We start from the raw sequence: 21,192 nt of genomic DNA, 5'->3' as shown, positions 1-21,192 counted from the left end.
ACAATGTGGAGTACACGAAGTCCATCGGGAGGTGCCGAGAAGGGGGAAGTGGAGTATGGGAACACGTACACGGGTTCATCAGTATTCCTACAACATATACAATGTGGAGTACACGAAGTCCCCCCCCCATACGGAATACCGGCTGTGCTTTCTTGGGGTGGCTCTCTTTTCGGCACTGGCACCAATTTTGAAACAAGTGCACTTAGCGTTCTTTCTCGAGAACAAGCAAAACTAGTGTGGCACACGTAGTGTGTCACTACTAACCTGTAGCCCGGGGAGCTCGCGCATCGCAACGCGTACTGTAGCCGACTCCTGGGCTAACCGCTCCTAACCATACCGGAGCCCTACGCGACTCGTGAAAGCACACACATCTGGCTGCATGGAGGCGCCCTCCCGGTGGTCCGCATGCAAGAGTGTGCAGAATCCTATCGCAGGCAGGACAGCGGTGACCGAAGTCGGACGAATAGAAGATAAGAATGAGGACTGCTGTAAAGGCGAACGGAGATACGCCGAGATAAAGTTTCGACTGGTAAGTGAAAGTGCTCGAGATTCGTGGAACATCGGAAGAGGCGAAGCAAGAACCTCGGGAACGGGAGGGGACTAAATTGACTTTGCCTGTCTTCTCGGAAGCCGTACAAAAAAAGCCAATCCGGGGACGGAAGGGCAATTTTAACCTGCATTCTTTCTTCCCTGCGTCTTAAGCTAATCCGGGGACGGAAGAGCAATTTAACCTGCATTCTCTCTTACCTGCGTCGTTGCTCTTCTGCTCTCGCCAAGAGTCCCTAGAAAAGAGCAGACTAACTTCTGGTGTAGGCTGGCTGGAAAAAGAAACGAAGCGTCAGTGTCGCTGCTCTGCTAGATGTCACAGGTCAGAACTGCACAGTGCAGCTGTAGGTATCCGCCACTGGCGTCTGGAAGACGAGTGCGGAGATCAATGACGAAGTGATAGCTGGACGTGTCCGGAAGCGTAGCATACCCATCCCACTTGCCAAGTGGTGTCTGTATCCGAATATACACTGCGTACGGCTCCGCTCGCTTGCTCGCTGTTGCGTGCCGTTCCAGCTCTCAAAAGAGACGCTCCTGGGAGGCAACCCTCTATCAACGTGAATACTTCAGAAACATACTCACATTCACGCTAGCCTTCCACACACTAGTATTTCTCCGAATCCACCTACCCCGCTGTCTACGTCTTTCTCACAGCCAATGCAGCAGGACACAGCAAAACACCCCCCGCTGTGGACATCCCATGTAAAAACGACCACGTTGTCGCCACCCAGAAACTCTCTGCAGATGACAGGCTGTATCCTGTGAATTATGACGGGACTTCGTCACCCTTCTGATGCCGAAAGTCTCTCCTGTCTTCTAAAGTGAATCACACTCGAGAAAGTCAGTTCTGTTCCTCGTTTTTCTCGTTATACACGTCTACGGTGTTCCTGGCAGTCACCTCACACTCTGTCACAGAACCAGGCGTGTACAACTGATGCAGCAGGACTGGAAAAGAGCTCTGTAGAAGGCCGCTGCTGCATTCGTGCAGTGGGAGTTTTACGCCCACATACCCTCTGCCTCTATCAACAGCGACACTTGCAACAGACTTCACTGCCGACGGCAACAGAATCGCCTCAGCTGAAATGTGGTCGGGACGCCGTGGGACACTGAGTCTCCTGTCGCGGTTAAGCTCCCAAGTCTTGAATGTATTGGTGCACCCACCGGTGTGAGCGACAGATGTCGAACCCCCTCATCCCGGATTCGCCTACAGACATTGGCTATCCAAGAAGCAGTAAAAGATCGCGCCTTCCATCACTCGGCACCAACGCTCAAAGCTCGGGCAGTAGCCGCGGGACGACTGCCGGTAGGCCCACCGAGTCTGTGATCGCGTATACTCGATCGGTCCCATCTTCAGTCGCAGCAACCGCCACGGATTCTGACAGTGACTCCCTCCGCGTTCTAAAAGTCGGGACAACCGGCACGGCTACGCGCCTCGCAATAAAAACAACACAGTGCATGACCGACGTCCCGGACCCGTGCTCGAGAACGTCTCTCAGGTCCCTAGGATCCTTGAACCGCTCCTCTGCTTTTGCTGAGTCACCATACGCCTCTACCCAAAAAAAATACTTCCGCCTGGTCAGCGGGCCTGGGTAAGACCGCGACGCGAACACCTGAACTCGCCTGCCACCCATCCTGGTCCACGTCTGAACTCGGGCGTGGCAGTGCGAAGGGGACTGCGAAACGAAGGTGAAGTATGTGTTCTCACAACTGTCCCCACGCCGCCCCCGTTCTATACACAAGTGTCCATTAGATTCTTCGTTGTCCAAAATACGTCTGGATTCAACCAGTTGAAGTTCGCGGGTTCACCGTGTTCGGCAGTACGGAGAAGCACTGACAGGCTCTTCCGAGATTATCCGAACCCCCGGACGTTCACCGTACCATCGCGCCTGCCGTAGCTGACGTGCGTTCACCAATGGGGTATAATCGCGCTCCGCCCACACAGAGGCAAAACAGCAATACAATGTTACCTTCCCGAAAAGGCAGGCCAAACAGCTGACGCAGCGGCACAGACAACCAGCAGCCCCGTCCACCGGCCTAAAAAGAAGGCCGCTGCAGATCTTGCTCAACCTGTATGTGGAGAGTAGTCCAGATGCCAGAGCCAGATATGCCTCGTGGGCCAAATAACACTGAAGCGTGATTCGATTGAATCAGCCCTGCAGTCCGCAAAGAGGAACCAGACGCACTTCGCCGCAAAAAATTCGTCTGCCCACCCAAAGCGACCCCTGGTACACACACCACTCGGGGTAATCCTATGCCACGATCGTCCTACCCTGAGCTCCTAACGGAGTAGAGACGTCCTGCACGTCCCGGCCTCCAGCAGAGCGATACCCCCGTCCCCTGTTGACTGCTCTCACTAGAGGTGTCTCAGAAAATTCGTGCACGTAGGCGTGCCCCCGGCGTCGATGCGAACTGTGTGGCCTCGCACGCAGCGCTTCCGCACTGAGTCCCTGTCCCTCCTATTCCTGTGGCGAGCTCCTCACTGTGTCGGAGGCGGAGGGACGACAATCCTGACCAGACACTCGTCACTCGCCACATTACCCGCCGTTTTGTTGGAGCACTTAACACACACCACTTGCTCCGTTGTCGGCAATTTCGACACCTCCAACTTGTACGCCCGAGACGCGGAGTCGCTCCCCACGACCTGAGACAAAGCTGCACCCGGAAGGACAGTCTCGAGTGCCACAGTCTTGTCACACTTGGGCCCCGCAAGCACTTCTCCACTATCAAGAGAGGGCTGAAGGTTTGGGAAAGTAGATCCGCACTGAAAGGTGATCATTTTCGAGCTGGCCGCGGGGTCGATGCGTACCGCAGCGGGGTACGCAGCCCGGTTACATGTTGCATGAGCTGCAGCAAAACAGAAAAAGACACAGGCGAGCGGTAGCTAATGCTCTGTGTCCCAGTGACGAGGAACCGCGAATGCGATACAAAAGCACCACGCCTCCTCATGCCGGCAAACACGGACACGCACGACGCGTTTAGCCCCAGGTTGAGTAGGCGTCACCCTTGTCGAATAGCGAAAACGCTTCGCGCAAGCTGCGACACTCAGGCAAGCTGCAACACTCACTTGTCAGTTCTGCTTGAGCCACCTGAAGGAACACGAAACACTTCTTCCCCTTGAAAGTTTCGTGAGCGGGGTCGCCGGAACAGACGTAGCAAAATGTTTTCGGCCCATCAAACGGCAGAACCCTGGTTCGGAACCAGTACATGTTACCCAGCTGATTCGTAACTGAGGCAGTAGGGGCAATATCAGTCAATGGCACCGACTCTGATTCATTACACCTTCCATCCGGGCCGACCACGAATGCATTGGTCGAGTCCGGGGGGGTCAGCGTATCCGAGGGATGGAAGCACTGGAAAGACGTGCCTTGGTCCGCCTCCGAGACTGGCACGTTCACTTGCCACTCGGCAGAGTTATCCGAATGAAAGCAGACGTGAGAAGTCCGGGAGGCAGACTCGGACGAGAAAACTTCAACCAGGAAGCAAAGCAACAACAAAATACAAGTTAAAGCCATCTTCATAACCTACAAATGCGACCACACCATGAAAGCAATGCAGAGAGTGTGCGGTGCTGCGGAACGCAGTATTTCCTCAGAAAGGAGTCTGATTACGACAAAGCTGTTCAACAGCATGACCCAACAGCCACACCTGGGTGCAGACCCTGAACTAAAGACTCTCCGCAAGAGAACGAATGAAGCGTCCGTAATGCCGTCCCAGAGAGTTCGTCACGCTCCGGAACGAGCTAGCGTTTCTGCGGGAAGAACCGCTTGCGGAAGGGACCCCGGGGCACGCGTGAAGGTCCACTGGACGTGATGAAACGAGGACGGAGGATGCAGCTTCTCTCGAGTGTCACAGAGAGCTGTCGCCCAAAAACGTTGTGCGCAGTAAGATTCTCGGCAATCACTGCTCCGCGCTTACGCGTCTCAGACCGCTAGCGGCGCTCCTGCGAGCTGGGTGTATATTCTGCCCGAAGCGAGTCTCCCCTATAGACCATGTATTAGAACTGTCTGACAGAACAACCTGTCAGGGCTTCGCATCCCAGAAGAGGTACCCTTCTGACCAGTCCGGCCACGTCCCGATGAGGTGGCAAGCAGTCCTCGTCGCGTTTGCGGCTGCAGCTTCTATCGGGAAGCGTCGCCGGTGCCCCTCCTGGACTTCGTGACTGCATGAGTACATGCACTGCGCTCCTTTTGCGCAGCTTACTGTCACGCGACGGGTTATGCGGCACACTCGCTTGCGTGCGAAAAGGAAACGACTCGATCTGTTTGGGCACACTTAGTTTGGACCCCTCAAATCTTGTGAAGGGGGCTCACGAACCGTCAATCTTTTTCTCTTGTTGGATGCCACGTCCTCACAGCGGCGCGGCTCTCTACGTGCTTTCTATGCCGGTGGCTGCGGTGTAGCACGGTTGAACTGGTACTGCGGAAAACTCGATCCCAGTGTGCCAGCTGAACAAGTGTCTGGCGGTATTGCCCCGATGGACGCGAACGATCTTCTGCGCAAGGCCGAGTCTTCGGCTCGGGGACGGCGTCCTTTTTACGACCAAGGCACGTAGTAAACTGAGACTCCTCGACGATGACTTTGGCAAATCGGGGAGTTATCTCTGAGAAAAACGATGCGGGTGGGACCTTTCATACAATTTTTGCAACCACGCAGCCGGATTTTCGTACGGATTTCGTGGTTGGTAGTCTGCGACGCTACTGTTTTCATTTGCGGAATGGGAGGTATACAGTTAGTTCGTCTCTCGGGGCCCTGTGTCTGACTTTCGCGTCTTCCTTGCTTCGGGCGTGGGGGCAGTCCCAAGCACGATGGAGGGTTAATCGCTAGCAGTTCTGCTAAAGGGTGGGCCGGACAGGCGTGCTTGGCGGCAATTTTGGGTGCTGGACTCTCTGTAATACAGCCGCCGCATCTCTGACACCAATAATCTTCCTTTCTTCATGTGGTGGGGGTGCCCGTGGCGGAGGGTAAAGAGAAGCGATGCGTTGTGTGTTCGTTACCGGTTCAGGGCGGCTGGTCTACGAGTGGGAGCAGTCTTTGGATGAAGTCCATCTGTATCTGAAGCAGCCTGAGGGCATCAAGGCGAAAGACATGGACATAGACATCACTCCCACCTCCCTTCGCGTTGGAATCAGAGGGAGACCGCCACTATTCTCTGTAAGAAGGTGCCTTTCTGTCTTGTCGCAGTGTGAATCACTGGACTAGTTCCGTGTACTGGACTGCATCCGCATGCCCTTTTTTTCTTCGCATCGGTGCCTTTACAGCAACTCAAAGTCAACGTGACGCATACGGGCTTTGTGAGGGACGTTCTAGATGTCATCGTGCTCTGCTGTTATTCTTGGGTACCTCTGGAGCAATGCCGCTGCTTGGCAGTGCGTGTCGGGTCTTGCTTACACTAATGGAATGGGTGAGAAGCAAACCAAACAGGAACGCCTTGAGTCTCAGAGCCGAAGTAGCTGCAGAGCCGAAGTAGCTGAGACCTCAGCAGCCCTTGTTTGAGGCCAAATTCGGACGCTGAGCGGGCTGATGGCATCTCTTAAAGTCGTACACGCAACCATTACCAGTTCAGCTTCGTGTTTTTTCTCTGGGTCGCAGGCTCCTACGGAGTCGACGGTGAATGTGGACTCGTCGTTGTGGATGATTGGTAGGTGTCAGCGACTTTGTCGGACTGTCAAACAAAGAAAATGGGATCGGGCGTATCTGTGTATAGGAGCTAGTTAGACTGGCATGGGCGCGATCTGGTGACACGGCTATCGGGCCTGACTACTGCATGCAATATCACTGAGTCAGACGAAATCACCTAACGTGACAAACAGCTGTGACCGTACTGCGCACGACGTCTACATACTTCCCGGACAAAGATTCCCACACAAACTGCTAAACCGGGCGACGGTACAGTCAAGCGCGCTTGCTGTTGACTATTTGCGTGATCCAGTTGCCGATACATCGGGGTGTGCCGGGGCGTTTTGCTGGGCTATCTGTATACATGTCCTGCTTGGCCCGGTGTTCGTGACAGGGGAAGGAGAGCGTGATAAAGTTTGCGTAATCTGGTTTCTGCCGAAGAGTAACAGCAGTACCTGATATGCGGAGAGGTATGAAGATAGGCGCATTGCTTTCAGAAATACGAAGAATTAACTACTTACGAACGCAAATCACTCGCCACAGGTAGGAAGACGATCAAAGTGTGCCCCCCGACAGGTAGTCCCGGCTGTTCTACGGTTACGTGTCTGTTTGGTATTCTTTTTCTTAGGAGACCACGCCCGGATATTGTGTTGCCACGTACGAAATTTGCACCGCTTTCTTGGTTTTTTTCTTTTCGTTTGCAGAGGATGGAGAGTTGCACATTCTTCTATGCAAGATGAAGAAAGGCGAGGTGTGGAGCGCAGCATTGAGAGGGCACGGCGGCGCACTTGACCCTTTCAGCCAGGTGGGATAGCAGAGCAGCAAAGAAATGCGGGGAAGTAGTCATGCTCCTGTAAGACTTTTTGGATGTAAGAGAGTGTGAATCGTGGTTGCCAGCTGTGAACAGGCTATTCAAGTGCGAGACTCTGTTGTTGCTCACGAGCGTTGTGCGGCCGCTGTACAGCAAGAGGTGCAGAAGAAGATGATGCTGGAAAGGTTTCAGGAAGAGGTGAGCTCCTCGGGTAGTTGTTTCTCTTTTGTCTGTCGCCTGCTATCTTATGTATCTGTCCCAACAGGTAGAGCGGATACTACTTCTGTTGTAGATCCCTGATTTTTGGCGAAAATGTTTTCTGGGGAAGCTCCTCGGTGATTTGTTCAGCTGCTTGACAGCCGACTGTACCATGGGCGTGCGTGAGGTGCCCCGGACACCGAGTGTTTCACTGACTCGAACTACTGCCTTATGAGATGAGAGGACATGCATTCATAAAGACTCTCTTTCAGTAGGCACGTAGTTCTCAGTAGTGTGTCCGTCCTCGCCCGCACGGACTGGGCGCTTGCTGCGCAGGAGGAATGGAGTTTCGCAGATTCGTTCCTTTCAAATATTGATGTGGGGGAAGTCGTAGGTCTTGTTGGGAGGTTGGGGCGTCCAGAGTGTTTTTGGGGCAGCTTCTCGTCAGTGCAAAGTAGCTCAGCTTTGTCCCGGCGATGGCTGTGTGACGACACATAGACGGCTTTTCTTTGTGATGTCCTTGAACGGTGCTCGTAGAACCCCGGCTTCGACTTTTCAAGCGCCACTTTCACAGGTTGGTCGGTTGTAAAGGGGTTAGTAGGGGACAACCGCAACTTGCTGCCAGTGCGACTGTCGTGTTGCGGCGGACAAGAATGGTCTTTGAAGAACGAAACTGTTTAAGTGTGGCTGCTTATAGGTGTGCGGTATTCGCGGCGTTCCCGATGTTTCGTGCGCCGCGCAGCAGAGAAAAGAGAAAGACGAGACTACCGGCTGGACGATTGGGCCATTATTATTGCAGACTCACGCATCCCTGTGGTAGTGCAGCCCCAGTCGAAACAAGTTGCCCAACTGATTTTGTTGTCTTGAAGGGGGACCGTTTTTGTTCGAATGAAGTGCGGGGAGAGGTCCCTTGCGGTGGTGACTCCAGAAGGAACAGCGTCTGAAAAAGAATTGTGGACCGAAACTTGCTCCTTGTATCGTGCGGCGAGGTGTTGAAGTGCCGTCGTCTTCGCGAACTAGTGCAGGCGACACCAGTTAGCTTGGTTGCAGGACCTTCATTCTCCGGACTGCATGCCAGCGTCGTGCATTCGGCATCGAGACGGTAGTCCAGGCGAGAGAATGCCTGAGTCGTTTCTTTTAAGTCCCGCTGCCTGTCTCTTTGTCTTTTTACTCTCAAAAAACTAGTTGAGGGACTCGTCCCGCCGCAGGCTGCAGGTAGACTACAGCCCTCGTTTTTTTCTCCACATTTCTTTCTTGTGTTTCTACAGGCAATGCACCAGACCCCAGAACTTTCATGGGTGGCATTTCGTACAAGTGAACATTTCTCGGTTTTCTCGTCGCGTTTTCCAAGGTCCCTCTGTGTCTCCTGGGCAAGAGCGCTGATGGCTGACATTGGGGTATTGCTTTCCGGGACACAGGCATACAGAGGTATACACTCGGCCTGCGTGTTGCCCGCCCCCGGCTCTTGGGGGGTCGCTTCCCTCGAAATCAAGCTGACCTGCCAGTCCTCTCTTATTGTCCTGCCATGCTGGGATTGTTGTTCCAGCCCTGACGAACATCGCCGGCTCGTCGTCTAGAATAATCCAAACGTTGCGAGTTTTCGCCACTTTGGAGCCCCGCTCCGACAGTGTATCCTCTCTGTCGCCGCTGACGCTTATGGCTGCTGTTACTTGGTGCATTTCGTGCCCTGACAGGCCCCTGAATGCATTAGCATGTTGACGAATGGACAATGAAACGTGTGGGAACTCAGCCCGTGATCATAACAGTGGAAGGCCAGTATTACGTCAACATTTTTATGGTTTTTGGGACATACTGAAATATACATGTTGATTCTACACATATAGCGCGAAGACGAGCGGCACGGCACGCTGAGTTTGGGCCACCACATTCGCACACGCACTGCGTGAACGTGCTGCTTTGCTTTTCGTCTGCGACGCGTCGGGAAACGTCGAGCCAGAAAGGTGCGCTCAAAGTAAGCAGAAACTTCGGAAGCAGCTCAGACTCGAAGTGATCCGCGGCACAGCCGGGTGGGATAAAAGGGTCAGTCGGACCGTTACCTTTTTCTTCAAGAGTCTCGGTCGCGGCCAGTCACATTGGCTACTCGGAAAAATGAGTACTCCAGTCTAGTGGCACTGCGAAAACCGGAGGTGGTGTGCACAGCGGTGCTCAGCTGGCATGTTTATGTGCTGCGCGTCTTTCGGGTTGCAAGAAGTTTTCACACAGTTACGAGGGGTCGCCTGCCCAGCGCACTCACAAAGGAGTGCAGCCGGGCGCGACACAACGGGTCCACAGCGGCGTTTCCGGAGATAAGCAGTGCCCCCTAGCGGCGCACGACTGAAGAGGAGCCTGCGCTACATCAACTGGAGGACTTGACTCCACGAGCTAGTTTGAGGTAACGCGATATTTGCTTCGCCCCTACGATCGTCAGCGCCTCTTGTACCGGCCCTTGGATTTGAACCTCCCTTTTCCGGAAGCCCGTGACCCCCGTTTCCGATGTTGCGCTCCATCAGAAGGCTTTCCGGGCTCCCCGGAACCCGAGCCGTTGATGCCCCACCGTCGCTTCTGCTTTTGCTTCTTGTGCCGCTTTCGCCGATCGTCAGTGACGTCTTCAGGAGAATCATGCGTCAAGCGCAAGCGCTTGGGTTGCTGGGTCCTATGAAGAGTGTTAAAATGAAAACACGGTGAAGTCGGCCTCCACGAGCCACACATTGTTCCTCGATAAGCTAAGATACTTGTGGTGTTCTTCCAAGCGTCTCAGCGAACTTCAGCTCAGACGGACGGCTACGTTGGTCAGAAGGGGCTGAATTCCAGCTTTTCTTCCCCTCGTAATGAGTATAGTGTGCTACGCGCTGCCCTTACCAAAGCAATGCCGCGAAGCGTAGTGTACACCCAGATAGCCCCTTAAAGGTATACGCATGCATGATCGAAACGCGAATGATGCATACCCCCTCTGCCTGTCAATGGACATGAGGAAATAAGCTGGCACGATCTACTACACAACAAACTCCCTCGCCGCGTCTCTTCTGGACACCCGAAGCTGTTCAGGTTCAAGAAAAAAGCGCACGCTGACGCAAACACCCTATCCTGGTTCTACAGTAAGCGAACAGGAGAAGCGTTGCTGACACTGAAGTAGCGACGGCGGGTAAGCTGCAGTGCCGCAGTAGGCTCAATCCAACATTCGCATGTGTCTTCGCGCTTCCTACAGGCGTACGCCTCCCCAAAGATGAGCGCTGCGAAAAAGAGAACTCCGACGTCCGCAAGAAAAGACGCGCTCCTGCCCACTGTGCTTCCGAGTTAACCCGGGGTGAACACTTCGTGGTTACAGTTCATAAGGCACTCTTCGTCTATCACGGAGTCGCGGTGCACTGAGAAATCACTGCTGTACAAAGCTACCTTTAGGTGCTAGGTACGTATCTAGGTAGATATTAGTGTGCAATCGGGCGAGAGACGATAAACAAACCTGTTTGGCATACCAACAAACGCAGGTCCCATGGTTACCCGCCAACTGTTCAGCCCCGGTGACACAAGACGGGCGGCCGCGGAAAGCTCTTGACAGGAGTTATTCATTATAGCGTAGCCACAAAGCCTCGGATTCTTGTTTTAAGATGGGGACTCCACTCCTGTTTGCCCGGACTACAGAAAACAAAGGATCCGAGCGACTCGGGCCTGGGTGTTGCGTACCTTTTAACAGATCGCGCGGCTGCTTTCATGTACTGCCGTTCCTTCATGCGCTGCAGACGCATGCAAGAACACCGACATAACACACAGTGGCTGCACTAGTTGCAGCCGGGCAGCCAACAAGATCGGAGAGGAACATTTTGAAATGAGGGTGCGGGGTATCTGATTTCGACCGAAGAGTGCTGTCCGTGAGACCTTTCTCCCTAGTTCATTTGCAACGAGTCAGGCGACGCAGTGAAACCTGTGCTAGCATTAGAGATTGCTACAGTCTACGAACCTTTCTCGCTTGACTTCCCGGGCCTCCAGAGTCGCCTCTCTACCGACGTCCCATACCAGAGTTATACATATTATATCAGGTGGGGGGAGAGAGGGGCGGAAGGCAGGTGTTACTGACAGCCGTTTCCGTCTGACTCAACACCTAGTATCTGGGACAACCGATCGTCGTCTACAGGGTTTCTGCCACTGCTTCGTACGCCAGACAAGGACGGCTCCTTCCGCTGTAGAAAGGGTACAAACCAGTACCTCTTTTTGCTTGGCGGTCAGGTGCGCCTGCTTCTTGTGTTCATGAGGAGACGCTTTTTCCTTGTTCGCCGTCTGTTGCTGTTTTTTTTTCGCGACCTTGAACTCCTTGACAGTGACCACGCCATCCTCCTCTCCCTCAGAAGCAGATTCGTCCCCGCTGCTGGCCGCTGTAATCCACTCCGGTAGTTCGTCGCCTGCGTCAGAATGAATTCCCCAAAATCGGCACTGCTATTGTCCTCGCAGTTACTTTTTCTAAACCTGGGGTACTTCGGTTCTTGTATTAGGCCAAGCGCTGCTGACCTTTGCAAAAGCGACTGCGACAGTTGGTGTCTCCCACAAGCGTGTCCGTATTCATTCAGCTCAACCGTCATTCATCCGGCGGTGTGACAAGGGAAGAGCGATCCTCATCGAGGGCCGCGTATGTTCTTCACTGGAATGAGAGAGCAGAGCACGCAGAAAGTAGCCACTGTGGTAGGAATCCGCACAGGCGTATAAGCGTAACACATATCTGAAGGTACCCGCGCTGCTGTTAACATAATGACTCCGACACCAAGCTTTCGGCAGACCACTGATATATACAGTTAGCGAAGGGAGACCAGAGAATAGCACGTAAAAAGGTTCGCACTGGAGACGTACCACGCCCGGTGTCGTTCTGGCTTCCCTCTCTTTGACTGCGGCCACGTCTTCTTCGTGCTGACCGATGTAATCCATGCTGTCCGCGGCCAACAGCTTCGCTAGGTGCTTCGTGTAACAAACTGTAGCAGCACTGCCATAATTGAGGTACCTCCGCTTACCTGAGACCTGTGCGTCCTCATCCTCGCCCTCCTGATCCCCTTCGAGCTCAGTTTCTTCCTCATCAGCTGTGGATTCTTGCTCTGTCTCCTGATCGGAAGCCTCAAAGGGCTCGGGTTCTTCGTCCGGCTTCTCAGCACAGGCACATTTCTTTCCCGCTGGTCCTTCCGAATCGTTGTTGCACATGACAAGCGCCTTGGAGCTTTCTTTCAACCTTTGCTTCTCCTTCGCCGTCATAAACCACTGCCTCATCGGCCGAGAGTATATTTCGTCTGGGAAGACGCAGAGACGGGACAGGAACGCCGCGAGCAGGTCCGCTTGTACAACAAAAATTAGAGAACGTCTACCCTCGACCCTCGATTCCTTTCCGGATCAACAGGGCTGGTCAGCCGACATCGACCCTTAACAGCGGACGCACACGCTGTCACCTTTCTCTGGAACGTTACCATGAAATCACTACAGGCTGCCCCTTGCGGTTGATGGATTCATTCCTTCTGAACAGCGACCGCCTCACTCCAGTGTTCAAAGTCGCAGCGTTCTTTTCCACACTTCAAGACTAACTTTACTTACACTTGGCCCCGAAGAGGCAAGGCCGATGGGAGACCGACGGGCAGAGTTCTACAGTTTCGACTCCGAGCAAGGTCTAACGAACAATATACCTGGGTACACACGTCCTGCCACAAACACGCTGAACGGTAGTGTGCGCGGCCGGCAAGATAGGTCTGCTGTGTGCCTTAGGTACGCGGCGGCCCGAAGCCGATGTGTAGAGATGCAGTCAAGCACAATCCAAGCGTAAGACAAAATGGCGAAAGTTGTTTTGCTGTGGAGCGGGTTCAGTCCACGAGGGGCCACAACCACTGGAAAGGTGCGCACCTGGGAAAGACGTCTGCAACGGCATACAATGTGCGGTGACCGCTGTTGTGAGACAAGACCTATTTGCGCTTCGCCGGTACCTCCTCAAAAGTCAAAACAAGAGACGCCCCGTGAAGCTCCTACGACCTAGACCACATTGCGAAGTCTCCTGCGCCTCTTTTGCTCACCTGCGTGTGCTTGGAGGTTTTCGGCCTTTTTCAAGTGGAGCTCAGCCAAGCGCATTTCCCTCTCTAGTTTCTCTTTTTTCAGCTCCCGGCTAAGGCTGGTTTGAAGTGACCGGACCTACACGTCGCATACAGAACAGCCAGTGAGCTTTGGAAATCGGCTTCTCGAGCGGCGACGAGACGCCAGCTGCATGAGACATATGCACAAACGGTACCAGAATGACACAGCGATCTGATCTATTCTTGAAGAGGCCATCTGGACGGTAACGTAACCTCCGCCGCGAAGTCATAAAGCTGAAGTCGCTTCTTGACCCCGCTGGTTTGCGCACCTCCGTGGTGAAGGACACTTACCCTAGAACACTGCCCAGACAAGACCGACACGAGTTGGCACCCCTGTCAGCCTCCTACCAGCACACAGTCGGAAAACCTGTGCAAAGAACACTGCTACTTAGACGCCAACCAGACGCTGCCAAGAAATCGGAAGACATGCAGTGGTCTATCGGATCGTGTTCAATGCTCGTCACTGCGAAAAACGGAAGCCAAGGTATCTGAATGAGCCCGTGACGTCACGGTAGGTCATCTCTCAACTCGAACATATGCTGGCTTTCTTGGCCGACGAAGCAGACCTTTTGCTCCAGCGTCGTCAGCTTTTCAGTGTCAATTCTGCGCTGAAGCACCCGCCGCTCCTTCCCCGTTGCATCGGCACGTTCCGGATCTTGTCCCTTTTGTTTTCCCTGCCCGCGACCTTTCTGACCACCCTGGAGAGCTTGCAACAGACGCTTAACCTGAAGATGCTCGACTCCTTCACGGCTGTAAAGAGTTATAGAAACCCCTGCCTTTCCCATGCGTGCTGTGCGGCCGACGCTGTGGATGTACCTGTGCACGCGGGCCACAGGAACAACGCAAAAACTGCACCAGCCCACCTGGTGTAGGGCTGTGTCGCACCCACACACACAGACCCTGCTGCTCCGCGTTGCGGCTTCCACTCAGACTCTTTCCTCCTTAGTAAGACGCCGCAGAATTCCTGGGAGACGACAAGGCCCATGCGGGGACAAACGTCTTCCGATGGAAACACAGACGCGACCATAACAGTCACAAGAAAAAAAAAAGTACACAGAACGTTCTGACTTCTACGCTTCAGATCCACAGAGCTGGTGTGTCGCCGCGTCGCTTGCATTGCTGGGCACTGGCAAGTGTATACATGCATGGGACCCTAGAACGATGGGCTCTTGAAGATACAATGCTACTTCAATAAAACTTCTCGACAGGTGAGTTGAAGAAAGACGCAGATGCCCGCTCCTCGACATCGATGTAGAAGAATACCCGCCCGGAGTGCGTCGCGGTTCACCAACCTATCAATATCTTGCGGGACGTTGAAATTGATGACAGCCTCGACGCCTGCAATGTCCAAGCCCCTGGAGGCGAGTTCACTGGCCAGCAGGAAATCCGCCTCGCCCGCGTGGAACCTGGATAGTTGGACAAAGAACGTTGGAAACACACATCGAACTTCGCTGGTTTGCCCCACAATCCACTCTACTCCGGTGGCGCTCAAGCTCGATCCGACCGCTCGAGTTAGAGACCCTCCTCCAACCGCTTCACGCACAATAGGTCGGCACTGCTCTTGACCGGCGTTCCCATGGCTTCACTCCGAGCAAATCGGAGTGGAAAGCCGCGTGAAGAGGTAATACAAGCACTCACCTTTCCAGGGCCTCGACACGCATCTGTTGAGTCAGATTCCCGTGCAGCTCCGCACAGTTCAACCCTAACAACTTGAACAACAGGCTTGTACGATGCGCCAGCTGCTTTGTCTGGAGCAGTCAGACGCAACATCAGGAGCGGACTCTAAAGAAGGCATAATGTAAAAACCAGCCTCACTACAGGGGTCGGAGATCCGACCCCGAGGCAACCCATACGCACACAGAGATTAAAAAGGCAAATTCATAGGCATCGCGAAAACCTGCCTGTCTTCGCATGCATGCAGGTGGCTAAGGTGCCGAGCGCACGCCTGCAAAAGCCATCCTGCTTGTGGAGGTGGTACCGCGAGGAGAGCACGCTGGTATCTCTGCAGCATATGATCGAATTGTGTTGCTCCGTGACACTACGCATTGTTGCTGAAACTGGGAGGTGCAAGAACCCGAAAGAGTGCTGCATCAGCGAATGCTCGAAGAGAGTCACTTCAAGCAAAGACTGGTTCCATACACGATCAACACGGCCTAACTCCGGAGGATCAGTGCTGGAGTATACAGACCTGCCCTACCCGAAAGCCTTCTTGACTACCCTAGCCACGCCAGGCCCCACCCAATGAAGATACGACTGCAGACCGACCTGGAAGAATACAATAACATTTTTTGTGTACGCCGTAGTGCACAGGTGTAGAAGCGCCGGAACACGGTGCTCTTCCTTTTGCAGCATAACAAATTGCTGTTCTAAGGTGATGGAAACCGTCTTCAAGGAAGGAGTTGCTGAGAGAGCTGGATCGCTCTTGGACAGGCATCCAGTGGCCTCGTTAACCGTTGCGTTTGCCGAGATGTGAAGAGGGGCGTTTAGAGCAAGCGCCGCTAGAGAGGCTATCGAAGGAGTAAGCGTCGCAGAAAACAGAAGAGTTTGGCGGGCGCGGTGACAGTGACGGAGGACGGCAAGAATCTGAGGCCAGGCAAACGGAAAGAAACGCGCCGCAGGGTGCAACCTGCGTGGACACGGTACTCAATGAAGAAAAAGCTCACCAGCACATAACTGAGAAGCTGCACGAATCTGGACCAGAAGCTTCTCACCATGAGCTTCCACCGCTCGCTGATCGTAACAAGAACAACTCCGTTACTTATTGAGACAAATGACAACACAGGCATACACATATTCAAGACAAATGCGTAGACAGCATAGCCTGTCACAAAGCTGCTCAGCTCGGTAACTACAAACTGTGTTTATGTAGCTAGCACGAGGTTCGCTTGCTTCACGAATCCTCGCCCAGAAACCCACCTCCTCCCTAAAGCCCAGCTCCAACAAGCGATCTGCTTCATCCAGAACAATGATTTCGAGGACCTCCAAGTGCACGCTCTGCGGACAAAAGAAAAAAGAAGTGCACTGTTGAAGAGAGGTGACATACACAGTCTAAAGACTGCGAAGCAGCTCACCGGGAGCCACCGCGTCCGTGCTAGAATAGTTGGAGGATCTCGGCACAAGGACAGCCTGCTGCACGCCGATCATGTGGCACCCAGTTTCATGCTTGTTTTTCAAGCAGCGGTGATTGAAACACGAAACATACCGGTGAGTTTAAGAGCAGATCCAAGATGCGCCCTGGGGTCGCCACGACAATGTCTGGTTGCTGTTGTAGAGCCTTCTCCTGCGCCTTAAGGGTCATTCCTCCGCAGGCCTAGAATTGTTTTTTTGACGCAAAAACCACAGCGAAGCCAGACACATGTGCCGCGACTGTCACCTTGGGCGCAAGTCTGCATTGCCATCTCTATGCGTAATGAAGCATGCCCGTACAGAGAAAAAGCTCTCTGAGCTGTGGTGTTTCTGCCCGTGCACACACAGGAAGAGGAAGCACTAGACACGTCGGGAACAGGTGAAAAAACCTCGTCACCTTCGTATACCAAAGTGATGTCGTTTTCTCAAAATCGTAATGTCGCCGCGCGTTTCGGCGAGCCGCGCGGCAACGAAGGAGAGTGTCGAGCTGTAACCGGGCATGACACACCGGCAGCAGGACAGGGGTACTGGTACACTTGATCAACCGACAAAGCAACATACATGTTCACTATTTGAAAAATGGCACGAAGCCACGAAAGAATACATAGTGACAGATGAAGAGCGAAACCCATTACAACTCAAACGCCACCAGCTGCTTAAGCAAGTGAGTCAGAGAGACGTCATGGCGACAGTAAGCAACAACATTGTAGACCACCTTGCCTTCCCTAACCACCAGCCCGGGGGGCGGGCACAAGCGCTGCTGCTTCGGGATTTGGTCATCGCAACTGGCAGAGCAAAGACCAGACGCCCTCCACAAGCATCCAAGTGAGAAAATGGAAGCTAAGACAAGGTTGGCAGACATTACGGTTTGCGTAATGCGCGCTTACTAGCAAAGTTACAACACACTATCAGGACGACTTACCAGAGCATGCGTTATCGGCGTTAACTTTGAGAGGCACTGCAGCATCTGAACACACTGCATAGCTAGCTCGCGCGTGGGCAGCAGCACAAGGACCTTAGTACCACGCAGTCCTCCGGTAGGCCCATTAGCCGTCATCTGAGAGCGAGACGCATGGATGGAGAAACAATACTCCGGTTACTCTCGGTTGGGGAAGCGGGGGTTCATTGCTTTGTACCTACCCACAGCAGCGCTCCGCCCCCCCTACAGTGTCTCGCCTGTCTTGGTGTACTGTTGTGATCGCCTGTGCAAGGAAAAGCTGAACGCTCAACAGCAACCGGTGGCCGAGAAACCCAAGCAAAGACACATGCCGACCCAGGTCTGCCGCAGAAAGCATCAGCGCCGCTCTCAACCAGCCGACCGAAACAAATCGCTCCGCACTGTGAAGCTATTCGAAAAAAGATCCCCTCAGGCATCCCCGTACCAGCAGCGGAGGGGCTAAACTCCACCCCTTAAAAACTCCACTGCTTCGGCTGTGTCACCACTGAGGTGGCGCCGCCACGACCGAAGTCGAACATAGGGTCACTGGCATTGCATCGGCCCAGTGGTCTGGAGTGACGTATTCTTCCTGAAAGAATTTTTGCCTGTCTAACCCTCACGGGAACGGCTACATTGCTCTGTTTGGCAGATAGAACTGACTGGTCGGCAGCTACGATGGAATGCAGTTGACTAAGTACTGACGACTGCGGAAAGAGCTTTCTGGCACGATCTCAGCCACTGGACTTGACCACACGAGCTGTCACCTGCTGTACCTAATTCTCTAATGTTTATATAAATCCCTCTCTCAAGTTTGCGGTTAGGGTGCCACACTATGCAAAGGCAAAGTGAAAGCCTAGGACAGGTGTATTTATGTTGGTGCTCCACGCTATCTGCACCGTGATCTGGAGGGACAGCCGAACTGTACATCTAGAGAGCTCTCGAGGACTAGACATCAACGCTTCTTTTCTTGTCTCCGGCTGGATACTGAACTGCAGGTATCACTACCGAGGCGTACGAGGGGCGGCTCTGTGCCATCACCTACCCGACCTAAGCACAAGACTTCCGTGTCTGCGAACGTGCTCGTGCTGATGCCAAGAACCCGGTAAAGTGGACACACCTTTCTTGCCCGGACGCCAGGACTGTGGAGAAGGCGCTCCAGAGTCGGCAGCAGGAACGCAGCTGTTTTGCCGGAACCTGAAAAATAGAAAGGATGCAAAGGCCGATGGCGCTGCGCAAAGCCGCTCTATACTCTAGACCAAGAAGAGTGTGAACTAGTGTACAACGGGGGAAGAGACGACCTGTGAGACAGACCAGCTGCGGTTGCCGGACTGCCAGATGCACTACACCGCTGACACGCCAACTTTCCGTTCCGCTCCCAGGACACGTACCCGAACCGCATCCCCTAGAAAGAGACCAGACGCTCCCCTTCGCTAATCTTTCAGGTCTCTCCTGTCTGCATTGTTGTCAGCGTCCCCGTGTCATCATATCGTCAGCAAGTCACACCCCGAAGGTGAAGGCACTTCTATCAAGGCACGTATCAACCTTGCACCTAGCCGCCCTGCCCGCGTAAGTAATCTAAGAAACTGCATCCCCCACAGTATCACCAGGGTTCGGCCTCACCGGTCTGCGCATTCGCAAGCAGGTCTCGTCCTTCCAACGCCGGACGCAGACAAGCCGCTTGAATCTGGGTGGGATGCACGTATCCCATGGCCTCTACAGCCTGCGAGAGGAAAGCAGACGGTTTAGAGTTTACGCCTGGCTTCAGCAATGCCAGAGATCCTCAACAAAAGGAGCTTTGGAACTGAGGAACCCGCGTCAACTTAGTGCCGACAGCCCAACTGCAAGAGGACCCAATGGTTAAAGGGAATACCCAGATGTGTTCCCTCAAGGTGTGTCCACGGCCATCCCCACTTATGGCACATGGAGAATAACCAACTATCTTTTGAGGACCACTAAGGAGGCCAACGGTCGCTACGTTGTGTTAGGCACGCACTGAGAACTGAGGAAGCTTCTGATCCGGGTAAGACTTGTGGAAAAACGGAGCAGCTCCAGCAAATCTGGCACAAAGCCTGAAAGGCAACGTGAGAGTATCCTCCTTCGAGCTGATTCGTTTGAACAAAAGCTATAGCCGCAGTGCCTAGAAATATTCGCGCTTCAGCGGCACCGAGCAGCAAACAGTTCCGACTGTACCACAAACTACCACGAGCTGGACGCGCGCGCGCTGTTGTCACCGTCCCGCACATGTACGCTACTTTGATTCAACATTTAGTCCGCAGAATGCGGTGCAAGAAAGCAGCGGTCCCTTGAGGGCGTACTCTGAGGAGAGGACGGCTCAAGGGAAGATCTCCCCATGCCATCTGCGTACAGAGCAGGGAATTGCGGCAGTCGTTGACCTCTTCCTTGGCGCTGAGATCCTCTGTTGCCTTTGTGCGCTTTTGTTTCCCAGTGTGCTGCTCCAGCTTGTCAGAGGAAATATCTCCTTCCACCTTGGAACGGTTCGGTACCCTTTCTGAAGAAGGCCCCTTGGACGCCCCTGTCTCTCCACCGTGTTCATCGGAGTCTGACTGTTCGTCATCGGAAAACGAACCTTCGGAGAAATCCTCCAGGCATCCTTCACTCAAGTCAAAATCCTCATCATCATCGCCATCGCTGCATTCGGCGTCCTCTTCGCTTCCGGTCTCTTCCCCCTTTGTGGTATCCTCACTCCCGTACTCTCCATCGTCCTCATCGTCGTCCTCACTTTCTCCTTCTTCTGCATCTTCCTCAGCTGGAGAAGTTCGCCTGACCCAAGGAAGGTTTACATTTCTTTCTGCACGTGACCGTCTCGATCCGGGACAATGGTTTCGAAAAGTCGCAGGCGCATCAGATCCATTTGTGTCCGCTTTCCGTTTCTTAATTTTTCGCTTTCGAGAAGAATCAAGCTGCTGTTCCCGAAGACGCTTACTGCAGCTGCCGTTGCCACCTCCCTGTGACAAGAGGCCACTTCCAACCACTCCCGCCATCTCCCGTCCCCCTTTGCTGAACTGAATGCGATGTTCGAAGAGTAAGAACGGACAGCGAAGAAGCACGTGAGATCGCCAACGGGACGAGGGTGAGAACACAGATCACAAAAGACAGACCGTTCCCAAGGGTGAACGCTCTTGAAAAAAAGAACGCCAGGAAGAGATCGCTATATATAAAGAACCAGAATACATCTGGAACGAAGGAGAAACTGAGAAAAACTAGACAGAAGGCCCGAGTCAGAAAAGAGTCTGTCACGCTGACGACAGCGGAGCGTCGTGGAGAAAAAGAAGGTAGACAAGGTGGAACTCCACCCTGGATGCTAAGGTCAAAGAAGGAACAAGTACGTCAACGTCCTGGGGGCGAGCAAAAGAAAGAAGGGCTCACTTAAGTCTCCTCAACTCAAACCCCACACTTTGCCAGCAAGAAGAGGGGCAGCGGGGAAGAAGCATCTGTGGACAGGCCCTAACTCGAGAGGGCACAAAACCTACGAACAAACTTAATGCTCTGGATATGAGCAGAGGTTCATGTATTTTGAGTGTTCTGTTGCGGGACCAGAATGAGTCGATGTTCTGGATTAATGTGTTGTGTGCATGCGGACACTTTAAAACCGTGAGAGTCGTCTCTAGAACGAAGACGGTGAGTGTTTTCATCTGACTCCAAGGAGCAAAGGGAGAATTACCAACCCCGATCTTCCAAGCAAACTGGCAATGCTGGGATGATTCTATGTATGGCCGGTCTGTGGAGACGAACTGTGCTAGCTAGCCCCAGTAAAGCATCTTTAATCATCGTGCATGCATATCATCACTCTTATGCTCCTCAAGCCTGCCCCATTCACCAGGCTGAAGGAGATACTCGAAACCCCCAAT

General features: G+C 53.5%; 3 protein-coding genes across 3 annotated transcripts; 1 reads left to right on the top strand and 2 right to left on the bottom strand.

The window, feature by feature from the left end:
• Window positions 1-1,510: 1,510 nt before the first annotated feature.
• On the bottom strand, window positions 1,511-4,829 carry CSUI_006891 (sag-related sequence srs60a). The gene is made up of 2 exons (XM_068067041.1): window positions 3,611-4,829; window positions 1,511-3,390 (listed from the first exon to the last, which is right to left on the bottom strand). The coding sequence occupies exons 1-2, from the start codon at window positions 4,062-4,064 to the stop codon at window positions 3,023-3,025; spliced, it is 822 nt and encodes a 273-aa protein (XP_067920989.1). The 5' UTR covers window positions 4,065-4,829; the 3' UTR covers window positions 1,511-3,022.
• Window positions 4,220-8,946, top strand: CSUI_006890 (nuclear movement protein domain containing protein). The gene is made up of 7 exons (XM_068067040.1): window positions 4,220-5,090; window positions 5,549-5,697; window positions 6,136-6,184; window positions 6,867-6,967; window positions 7,070-7,171; window positions 7,709-7,745; window positions 8,440-8,946. The coding sequence occupies exons 1-7, from the start codon at window positions 5,021-5,023 to the stop codon at window positions 8,487-8,489; spliced, it is 558 nt and encodes a 185-aa protein (XP_067920988.1). The 5' UTR covers window positions 4,220-5,020; the 3' UTR covers window positions 8,490-8,946.
• Window positions 8,947-9,548: 602 nt separating this feature from the next.
• CSUI_006889 (dead deah box rna) lies at window positions 9,549-21,062 on the bottom strand. The gene is made up of 16 exons (XM_068067039.1): window positions 19,639-21,062; window positions 18,944-19,043; window positions 18,441-18,517; window positions 17,309-17,443; window positions 16,463-16,570; window positions 16,177-16,254; window positions 15,526-15,843; window positions 14,899-15,008; window positions 14,553-14,666; window positions 13,827-14,076; window positions 13,552-13,604; window positions 13,204-13,298; window positions 12,166-12,435; window positions 11,372-11,565; window positions 10,853-10,902; window positions 9,549-9,824 (listed from the first exon to the last, which is right to left on the bottom strand). The coding sequence occupies exons 1-16, from the start codon at window positions 20,323-20,325 to the stop codon at window positions 9,596-9,598; spliced, it is 2,868 nt and encodes a 955-aa protein (XP_067920987.1). The 5' UTR covers window positions 20,326-21,062; the 3' UTR covers window positions 9,549-9,595.
• Between the last annotated feature and the right edge of the window lie 130 nt (window positions 21,063-21,192).

Source organism: Cystoisospora suis (genome assembly GCF_002600585.1).
Source record: "Cystoisospora suis strain Wien I chromosome Unknown contig_3547, whole genome shotgun sequence".
NCBI classification, from domain to species: domain Eukaryota; phylum Apicomplexa; class Conoidasida; order Eucoccidiorida; family Sarcocystidae; genus Cystoisospora; species Cystoisospora suis.
This window is presented reverse-complemented; position numbering and strand designations above follow the sequence as displayed.